General features: G+C 41.1%; 1 protein-coding gene across 1 annotated transcript in view; it reads left to right on the top strand.

Moving 5' to 3' along the window:
• Positions 1-3,425: 3,425 nt before the first annotated feature.
• The window catches only part of PLGRKT (plasminogen receptor with a C-terminal lysine), a 34,821-nt gene continuing 27,137 nt past the window's right edge, over positions 3,426-11,109 (top strand). Inside the window, exon 1 of the mRNA XM_062018889.1 lies at positions 3,426-3,681. Within this exon, the coding sequence (XP_061874873.1) occupies positions 3,601-3,681 (81 nt within the window). The 5' untranslated portion in view covers positions 3,426-3,600. The remainder of the gene's footprint in view (positions 3,682-11,109) is intronic.

Below are 11,109 nucleotides of genomic sequence, written 5' to 3'. Positions count from 1 at the left end.
AATTATTTTTGGAACAACTGTCTGTGGAGAAAATACATCTTATAATTTGAATATTTTTAAGAAGATGACAAGGACAAATGAGATGTAACTACCTGGGTTAACAGCTGCCAGTTTTGCACTACTACAGAATGTCTTTATGACTGCACGTGGGTCTTCTGCAGTGGCAGCAATCCCCATAGCTTTCTGGACCAACGGAGCACTGACTGCCTTCAGAATTGCCAGTGATTGAACAGCACCATGCATTGTGTGACGTCATCCAATTTTTTTCCTATGGACTACTTATCATGACTTGGTAGATTGGTGGTCAACAGGGCATAGCCTGGAGTACTTGAACAAAAGCCTATGCCTAAGCCTAAGTTTGATACTGCTGTACTCCACAGATTCCCAGCTGACAATGTGCCAGCACATCATGAATAAAGCACTCTATTGAAGTAGGCCTGACAGCAGTGCTTCACCCAGCTCCTTTTCTTTACTCTGCATTTGAAGCACAGTGATGGAGGGGTAAGACAGGTATCATCAATCAAATAAGCAGGACAGAGACTTTAGGTTTGATTGTAGCTCTTCAGAGGCGCTTCCAATTTCCTGCAACAGCCAGTCAAATGAAGAGCAGCAATGTGGCTACAGGCATGGGAACAGGAAGGCTATGTCCCCCCTGTGTGGTGCCATCAATATCCACAGAATTGATTAAATCACACTGTTCAGGTCATGTCTGGAGCAACAAGCAGGAATCAGTAAGGAGAGGCAAGAACTGCAGCCCCTGTTGCAGATGGGGTCCTCCCCAGTGTCTGCAGTCTATCATAGCTCAAACCTTCAACATGCCTCCCTTCCACATGTATAAAAAACTTGGATCTTTATGCCCTATGTGAAACACTCTGCGAATTCTTAAATCCTTATTCTTTTCTTGAGCAACTAGCTCTATTTCCCTAGAAATCAACCACGGCTTCCCAACCCATTCTCTGTTCTTATATTATTGAAATTTGCTATTCCATCATGTTAACCCCTGCCCAGAAACCATACCTCTGCCATACAAAGGTCTGCTCCACTCTGAAATACCTTTCTGCTCAAGAAAAGAAGAAATTTGGATAGACCAAAATGGTTTGCTTGGCAGCAAGGGTTTCGGTGGGTGAGGGTGGATAGCTTTGGTAACCTGCTTTGAAAGAAAACTACATTCTCTCAAACTGACCCGCGAGAGGCCTATAATCACTTTTTTTTCCGGTGAAGCCTAATTAAAGAAACACCCGTCAGTGGCTTCCAGGGCAGTACTGCCATCTTGCGTGAAGCTGGGGCATAGCAGGAAAGTCCTCCCCTGGATCTCTGCGGCACCAGTAGCAGGCTGCGTGCTCAAGAAGCCGCGTGCCACCTGCGAGCTCATCACAACGCACGTACAGGACGTATTCTTATAGATGGACAAGTCTGTTATCAGAACTGTGTCATTTCATCCCTTAGTTGGGTTTTATTTTTCTGTGCTACTCTTTTCTTATAGTATTTCTAGCTCCCTCCTTCTCAGCAGAGCACCATTTTTTCAGGTCCTTCTCATCATTACGCTAATCTCCACTTTTCATAACATTTTGCACAACCAGTCATCGCTTATGTATCTACCAGACTTCCACAAAACCTTACTACCTTCTTGCATCACAAGCAATCAGAATGAAGCACACATAGCCCAACACATCCTCCAGCTCTCCTCAAAGGATTGCCACTTTGAGAGTCAGCTCCTCTGCTTCCCGCTCCTTTGGGTGTTACCATCATTTACTGCATCTTTATGACAAAGAATGTTTTAACTCTAGGTGCAATCTTATGCACATTTTACCCCCCAGAGATGTCTGCCAGCACAGTGCTTTTCAGTGTTCCTTTCCTGTAGGACTGGCAGCCAATTGTTTTAGCTAAACCAACAAACCTCTGGAATGGAAAACATATCCTATCATCAAGCTTTTAAAGTTTGTATCTCTTTGCAAACTACAACTATGTGTAGTTGGGAGATCAAATACCTTCAAAATTCATGGCTATTTTCAAAATATTACACCACTCCTCTCCAAAAAAGATCAAGTTATTGGAAAGGCATGAAATAAAAACTTTAAACGACTTTCCACAACAGAAAAAAAACCCACAAAAACTTCTTTTTTCTTACTTTTCTTCTATTATAACTGTGCCATTAAAAAAGAATGAAGGAGAAAAAAAGGGGAAGATAGCTATCTTCTTAGATATGATTTTTAAAACCACAGCTTTCTAAATAGTTACACATTTAGAAAATTAATACAAACAAAAAAAAAATGACCTGTAGGTCAAAACATTAGCGAACATAAGTATTTAAAGTCATTCTCAATACATTTGAATCTTGGAGTAGAAGACTCTGGAAAAAAGTGATTAATTCTTGAGGTGAAATGTCAAATTCTACTATAAGGTGGTATTTGAGGTGCCATGTATTCTCATGGACTGGTGTTTTTAATGAGAAACTCTTCAGTGCTGAAAGAATCCTGGGAATCCTTGCCAGTATTTGCATCACTGTTCAAAAAGCCAACTGATGGAGCATAATTTTTGTCTCAACACTTTATCAGTTACGAAAATTTAATGTCCTTGGATTTCAGACTTTAATTATGGATGATGATGCCATGAAAACATTCTGACACATGATGAAAAGCTCAGTATGACTAGAACCCTACCTTTGTCAATGGCACTTAATGCCTTTCCTTCCTAATTTGCATTTAGTGCTGGGTTACATCACTCTTGAGTTGTGAACCTGCTGGGGCCTGCATATATACCCAACATGGAGTAGAAGAGTTCCTGATAAGTTTTTTGGCAGTTTCCGTAGAAAAAGAGAGAGGAAAATGACGAAGGCCCCACCGCAGGCCTGGCACGCCCTCCAGCCACAGGCTTAATGCCCGCCCAAGTATGCAAGAACAGGCAAGAAACCCGTCGCTCCTTCACACGTTTACATTCCGAAGCTGCTTGAAACCCCTGTCATGCCATTTCAATGCCGGGATACTCCGGTTAAAAACACAGGTGGTACTAGTCCCACTGGCACTGGAACCATGTTTGCTTGGGTTTTTTGCCGCCTACCCCGGAAGGCTGAGAGTGTTTACTTGACACTAACCTAAGAAGAAAAATTAAACATGCAGAGCGTAACGGGGTTACAGAAACCACGCGCCCAGGCACATGCGAGCGGCGCCGTTCCTCCACCGACGTTTTAAACTACGGGGGCGCCGGGGGCCCGGGCCGCTCTGCCGCCCGCCGCGGAACGCGGGGCCGCCCTGGTGGCTGCTGCAACACGGCGCAGTACAACCCCCACCAGGCGGCCCGGCGTCGGCCCTTTAAACCCCGCCTGGTCCGTGACCCTTTGCGGTGCCGCTGCTCGCTGCCAGTGCCTGGTCCGCGGGCGCCGGGGCTCAGCCGGGGGCGCAGCGGCAGCACGCGTAGTGGAGGCAGCCGTCGCCGGTGCCCCTGCTCCGAGCTCCGCCCCTGCCGCGCTCCGCCCCTGCCGCGCTCCCACGGCCTCCTCGCCGTCCCCTGCCCCGGGACAGATTCCTTCCCGGAGCTGGCGAGGCTGAGGATTGCTTTCCGCGTCTCCCGCCTTGCGCCGTCTCTTTCGGGTTCCAGGGCACCATGGGGTTCGTCTTCTCCAAGTCCATGAACGACAACCTGAAAGCTCAGCAGGAGTTTATGCTCATGAACTCGCGGCTCCAGGTAACACGTGCGCTGGCGGCGGTGTGGGGAAAGGTCACCCTCGTCCAGCTGTCTGCCCAGAGCCGGGCTTGCGTCTCAGAGGGCCTCCTCCCAGGGGTAAAGATCCTCCGTTTACACATTGCACCAGTCTTGGCGTGGTAACCTAACACGGCAGGGTCGGATATGTAGAGCACCAGTTCTCTGGATCTAACCATTTTCTCGGAACTCTGCGTTCCACCTCAACAAGTTGTAGAAAAGTTGCAGTTGGAAACCACCCTTATAGTAGCCAAACCCTGAAAAGAGTGTTTTGGAAACACTATGAACGGTTCCCTGAAGCACAACTGAGCTACTCTGTTGTTAAGTAACATGTACATGTTAACGTCGAGCAGTAACAGAATGGTTCCTAAAACATGGATACCATTCCTTAAAATACAGAAGATAAATAAGTTTAAACTCTTTCAAAATACAAAGTCTTTCAAACAACGTTGTTCAGGCTCAGTGAAGTAACTGCACTTCCTCCACATTGTTAGGAGGGCACTACACAGCCGTTCGTTCTTCAAGAAACCTCTGACTTAATAGGGCATAAGGGATTGTTTATGCCCTCTCATAAAATAATAAAACAGCAGCAGTGAGAGAGAAGGAAAACCAAGTGGGCAGAAAGCCAAGTGGAAAACCAAGTTCAGAAAGTTGTGCTGAACAGAACTTAGCATGTAGCACTAGTTACCGCTTTCTGAGGAGGTGTCTTGTGATCTCTAACTTGCTTGTATGCTAAATGCTAGAATCTGGTGTGGCCTTATCTGGAGTTTGTCCCTTTAGTCTCGCGTTTAAATTGGATACAGGTAAATTTAAAATATTTAGTGATGGGTGAACTTCCAATTTCTCAAGTTGCCAGTAGATGGCATATTTTAGTTTTCAAAGCAGTGTGCAGGGAGTGAGTTTTGTAGGGTCCCATGTTAACAAAACTCTGTAGATGGTCCTAGAAATGTGTCTAGCAAGGAGAAAGTATAAGGAAAAGATGATATAATAGAAGAGAGCTCTTAACTGTTTAAAGAAAATCAACTTTTGCAAGGTTATAAAACATCATTTTCTGTTTATGTTGGCTTATATGATTCTCAGATGCAACCACAAATTTTATCTACAAACAACTGTTCTCCCAGTACAGAAGGGTTCCTCCTGCCTCCATTTTTTGTTGTTGTTGTTTATTTCCAAATGACAGGAAAGTTTTCTGTTTGAGAGACTGATGATGAAGTTAAAGTGGAAGCTTTCTTCATGATCTGTCTGCTTCTCTCGTGCAAAATGAAAGACATAGTTGAGGAAACAGCTTGAATTCAGGCTAGCATTTGAAGGATGCTGCAGGCTTTGAATGGCACACAGTCTTTGCCTTCTAGATCCCAGATGCCCAACAACTCTTGTTCTAGCTGAAATGCTCAGGCTAACATAAAAATAAATTTATTTGAGAACAGTTACAAAAATGCCCTTGCAAGATTGCATACAAAATTTTTGCAAGTTGCTGTTTAGGTACTCTCCTGGTGTTGCATTTGTTCTTTGACAATAGAAATAGTCAGCATAGTAGATTTTAACACTGCAAATGCCTGATATTATATGATTTGTACTGTTTGCAGACATACCATACATGGTGGAATAGTGACATCTTTTAAAAATGCATAATGTGGGCAATTATGTCAGGCGTGAAAGATGCAGTGGGGGCAGGGGAGGACTAAGTTTTGTATCATAAGGAAATGGAAGAAAATTGCTCTTCTCTGAGCTTAGGGAGACAGTAGGAAAGAGGAAAAGATTGCCAGTTTTCTGTTCCATATGTGAGTAAAACCTGTGATGTATCTGGAGTTGTGTTGGCCAAAGTGCTTTAAGGCTTTTAATGGAAAATAGTATAGCTTGATTTATTTGCTTTTAGATGGAAATTGGAACTAGAAATACCAAGAGAAGTTGGGTCATGCAGGATCAGAATGAAGTAGTATTTTCTTACAGGATTCTGTCTTACTGGGATTTGAATGCTGTCAGCTCTCCTATCTTCCTCTGGAAACCATCCTATTTATTAATAAAATAAAAGCTTGCACTTCAAGCAATATGACATATTTTCTGTGAGAGATTCAAAAATATTTATTTGGTTTGAACCTAAATCTATTTCCAAACAACATGTCAGATCCAAACCCCTTGGAGCTTTTCATACCTTCTGAATATACTTGGAGTGTCCCATGATTACAACATTGGCCGAATAGGGTACTGTAGTTAGTCCAAGCCAATTGGTATAGATCAAGAAGTCACAAAAATTGTTTCTCTGAGAGTGGCCTTCCTGCTGTCAGTGATGGTTTGACACACAACATATGAGCTAGTAAGTGCGTTTGAGTTGGCCTGGAACAAAACACAACAGGTGTTGGTGATGCAGTCAGAGTCTGTGAAGGCTTCTCCTGTTTCTTGTAGATGAGGAGGAATCATAGAGATTCTGTAAATTGTTTGGAACAGCATTTTTGCACTATTGATTTGCATGACAGAATGTCTTTCCCCCACCCTGCCCCCACCTGTTCAAAGGAAACTTGGTGTATGCTCTCCCCTGAATGGAGAGAAAGTACAAAACAGTTCAGTTATTGACATAGTCTCTGTGGAGGACTCTAGGTTGGAAGGAGGCCATTGCAAAAACGAAGGTGAGTAACATGACAGTACCAGAGAAAGACCTCTTCAAACCGCAAGCCTTGATGTATACTCAAGCTTGGTCAGTTTTGGAGTTGGTATGATGTGTGCTGGACACTCAGACCAGTTCAACTATGTCAGAATGAGAGAATGTTAAAAGATGTTATAAAGCTAGTTTTTTACTTTTTGAGTTTTTCCTTTATACATATATATATATATATAGAGATAGATTTCCTTTATACATATATATATTTCCTTTATACATATATTTTTTTTCCTTTATACACATATATATATATTTCCTTTATACACATATATATATATTTCCTTTATACATATATATATATATATTTCCTTTATGCTTCTTGTGATAACTGAAAAGAAGGGATTGTGGCCTTGTAAATTTTATCTTGACACTTTTTGGAAGAGTAATAAAAATTCAACTGTCCATGTGCCTTGATGTTGAAGGACTTGTCAGTTATTTGTATTGTCTTGGTATGGCTCCAGAATGACATAGCAGTCTGTATCAAGTGGAGACTGTTTATGTTAGAAGTTTGTTGAGGCTTCATTTTATCATGAGCCTCCTCCTTTAAGTGTAACTTAAAAAAATATTTCTAGGCTCTTAATATGTCATATCTCAAGCTTACCATATGGCCTTGCTAGGTGCTTTTAGCTTGGCTGAGTGCATAAGAGGAGGTTCCAGGTCTTAGAGCATTTATAGCAGATTAATTTTTTTCATGAGCAAGGTGAGAGCTCTTAACACAATGATAAGCAGAGATTTCAGTTATTTCTTCTGTTGAAGTGATGTGGTCTCTACTTTCTGTTCTGGTTATACTTTTATTCCTTGACATTTTTTTTTCAACAACCCAAATGTATACCTTGAAAAAGCTATTTCAATAGTTGTTTACTAAGAAAGCTATTTTAAGATGTACAAGATAACTTGGAAAAAGATACACATGATGAAAGAGACAACTAAGAATGCAGCAATATTTATGTCTGATTGTGCATTCCTCAGTATGGATTAGAACACTTCAAATATAACCTTTTTTTTGTTTGACATTTTTAGACAGTGACATTTCCTTGACCAACAGGTAGGTCTCTTCATAGAAAACTAGCTGAACTCACATACTTTGAAGCTTCCAAAAGACTTTATTATGAGATAGGCTTGAGTATGATTAGGGCCTAATGTAAGTACATTGTCTTCAAGTAACTAAAAACAAAATTAAAATAACATTGTATGCTCCATTCGCAGTGTTATTTAGAGTGATAAAAACCAAAATCATGGTAGAAGGTCATAGCTCAGTACAGATTAAAATTTTACATTTATTTTCCTACTATTAATGAATTCAGATCTAGGACTACATAGAGAAAAGCTTACTAAATTTCCCCTGCACTACAGAAGAATATTTTTGTGCTGATGTGTAAAAGACATTCTAAGTATAAATTAAAAGACTTGATAAAGAAACTTAACCTCTCCTGTGAATTATTTTCCTAAGCTTTATTATGTACACAAAGGAGCTGTTTTGAACAGAACTCACCAACTCAGTACTGTACCACTCCCCCCTTGCTGCCTACCCCACTCCAAGGTTAGATTTTAGTTCATGCACTGCTGTTATTATTGTAGAGGTAATACTGTTTTGTCTCTAAAATGTTTCTTTTCCTGGCTTTGCTTGGGAAACTGAAAGGAATGCAAGTCAACTCCCAGGTTTTTTGTATATAGTCTTAACTACTCAGTGAACTACACAAAAAATAACCCTTCAAGAGGAGGAGGTTGAGGTTTTGTTTTGTAAGGATTTTGCGTAGATATTTTTCCAGTGGCATTGAGAGAGTTGAAAGACATGACAATATCTCAGTGTGCACGGGTATAATACTGCATAGTAAACAGTGGACTCTAATCTATGCAATTAAAATATTTAAGTCCTTGTGTCATTTGAAATCCTTGGTAACTGATTTCAATTATATCTCCATGCATGAGATGTTTTCTTGATGAGATTTTTCATTGGAACTCCACAAAGAAGTGGTGGTACAGAGTTCTTTATTTACTAACCTTTTTAGTCTTTTATATATTAGCTCACAACATCTGAGTTGATGACTAGTTTATAGTTGTATCACCTTTTTTTTTAACAGGAGATGAACAAAATGTGATGGCAGTATCTCACTGATTTGTTTGTGATAGCTTTACATATAATCACTCTCTTGATGTTGTCTAGCTATCAAGGTTTTCACCTAGATACTGTTCTGCGGAAACTGTACAGAAAAGCAATGAAGAGAAACACTGATTTTGGTCAGAACATTGAAGAGAAAAATCTTCTTAATAGAGAACTGCCTAGTAAAATTAAGTAAATGAGGGCAGGTCAGATCAAAAAACAATAGTTGAACTGGAGTTCAAAGTGTAGCTGGAGTTTAAGCAATGTAAAAAAAGATTAATTCCCAGTTTTGTTGAATTGTTAAATGGCACAATGACCAGTTTCTAAACAATGACTTTCTCAGTAATTTAGATCACAAGAAATTCTTTAAACTGTTGCAGAGCATTTTTACTTTGTTAAAAAAAAGACCCCACTCCACCAAACCCAGAAAATGAAAAAATTCTGTTTTATTCAACATTCTCCCCTCCTAAAAAGTTGTTCCTAGTATAGCAGCACAACATTGTGCTGTCGGGGCAGAATTTAAGTAAACAAGTCTAGAATAGACGTGGTCCTGGCAGAAGCTTTAATGACTGACAATATACTGCAGTTTCTGCAGTGTTAGTGGTTCTGGATGTGCACATGTATACAGCTTGAGGAATGAGCAGGAAGAACAAGAGTGGTTTCTGGTCACAAAACTGCAACATTGTGGGGATAACTGAAATATGGTAGGACAGCTCATGCATTTGGAAATCTGTAATGGACAGATTCATACTCTTCAGAAAAGACAGGTAGAGAAGATAAGGAGAAGGGTTGCCCGTGGTGTGAAGGAGTAGCTTGTGGGTTAAAGTTAGAGGAAAGGCCAAAAAACCATGACACTGTGGGTGGGCATGTGCTGCAGACCACTGATTGGGGTGACAAAGTGTAGGAAGTCTTTAAACAATTGAAGAAGCCTCTTGGATTACTGACTTGGATTCTATGACACTTCAGTCTCCCCAACATCTACTGGAAGGACTGTAAGCAGGACATAGGCAATTGTGTTACATTTCTGGAAAATGTGAGGGATAACTGTATGATACAAGTAGATACTGGATGGACCATCCAGGGCTCAGGAGCAGCTGATTTGTTGCTCACAAATGGAGAAGAATTGGTTTGGGGATGTAATATCAGAAACAATCTTTGTTGCAGTGGCAACATCAGAGTCCTGAGGGGATTGGGGAAGGCAGGTAGCACAGTTCAGACTCTGAACGCTGAGAGATCAGAGGTTTTGTCTTACTCAGGGGACTGGTAGGTGAGATGCTTTTGGAGGTAGCTCTAGAGGATAAAGAAGTTCAGGAAAGCTAACATACTTAAGGACAGTTTCCTGCTGGTGTCCTTGGCAAGACAGAGCCCCTGGCAACAATACAGGTTGGGGGCTGAAAACTGGGTGGCAACTCTGGAGATAGAGGGGATAGTGGAAAACAGCAACCAAAGCATAAGCCAGCACTGTTCTTTGCCAGCAGAGTCAAAAGTACTGACAACTATGGCTGCAGTAGTGCAGCCAGCAGGTTGAGGAAAATTACTGCTGCCTTCTGTTTGGTGCTTTACATGCATTTAAATACTGCACTTCTCCCAACTCAGCACAAGAACAACGTGGATTAAAAGAAAAAGTGGACCATCAAAATGGTCAAGGGCTGGAGCACTTTTTGAGAGGAGGTCAAATGAGCTGGACTCATTCAGCCTGGAGAGGGATGCTTTCTGGGATTCAGGATCCAAGAATAACACCTCTCCAAGGAACTGTTGAGAAAGTTATCAAGAAATCAGAGCTCCAGGGCACTCACAGTGGTGTATTGTGCGAAGGTAAGAGATAGTGGGCAGTTTAGACTGAATGTAAAGAGAAACCTTTATATCCCTCTCAAGGACAACTCAATGGTGGTGCAGTGAGGCTGTTCAACTTCCATACTTGGAGGTTTTCAAGACCTCACTGGATAAAGCCTTCAACAGCCTAGTCTGATCGCATAGCTGACCATGCTCAAAGCAGGACCTGCTCAGATCCAGTCCAAACTGAGTTATTCTGGCCGGTATGGAAGCAGACACAGACTGTGGCCCACTGTATTTTTTTTAATCCTATGAGTATTTCCTCACATCTACTTCCCAGACTGAAGATTATGATGAGTTATTGTTTGATGTCTGCAATCTGGTTGAGCACCATCAGCACAGCAGCAATCTGTTGAAACAAGCTGTGAGTTAATCTAGCTTTTAACTGCCAGTTTTTAGGTACACTTTAGGTATGTGTAAAATATACTGATAAAGAAAAAGCATCATAAGGAAAGAAAATCAGAATTAAGGCCTCGGGTTGAGACTTAATGGTAGATTGCAAAAATTAAGCAAAAATCTGTTTGTCTGTGGGATTAATTTACTTGGAAAAGTATTGTACAATCTTGTGTATATTTTTAAAGTTTTATAATACATATTGCTGTTTTCACAGGTAAGTTTTCCCAACATTGCTTAATATTATGTATCCAGCAGTAGTACATACCTAAGTAGTCAAAACCAGTAATTCCAGTATAAACCTATAGCCATTATTTAAGCAAAATTTGTTACGAAAGTTTTGCTTTAAGATTACAGCAGGTTGGCTCTGGCAGACTTTCAGAGGCAGATCAGACTGAGTGGAAGACCTGATGACTGGAATTCTTGAAAA

This window comes from Colius striatus, chromosome Z (assembly GCF_028858725.1).
Source record: "Colius striatus isolate bColStr4 chromosome Z, bColStr4.1.hap1, whole genome shotgun sequence".
Taxonomy (NCBI): domain Eukaryota; kingdom Metazoa; phylum Chordata; class Aves; order Coliiformes; family Coliidae; genus Colius; species Colius striatus.
Note: the sequence above shows the minus strand (reverse complement) of the source record. Positions and strands in the feature narration are given on the sequence as shown.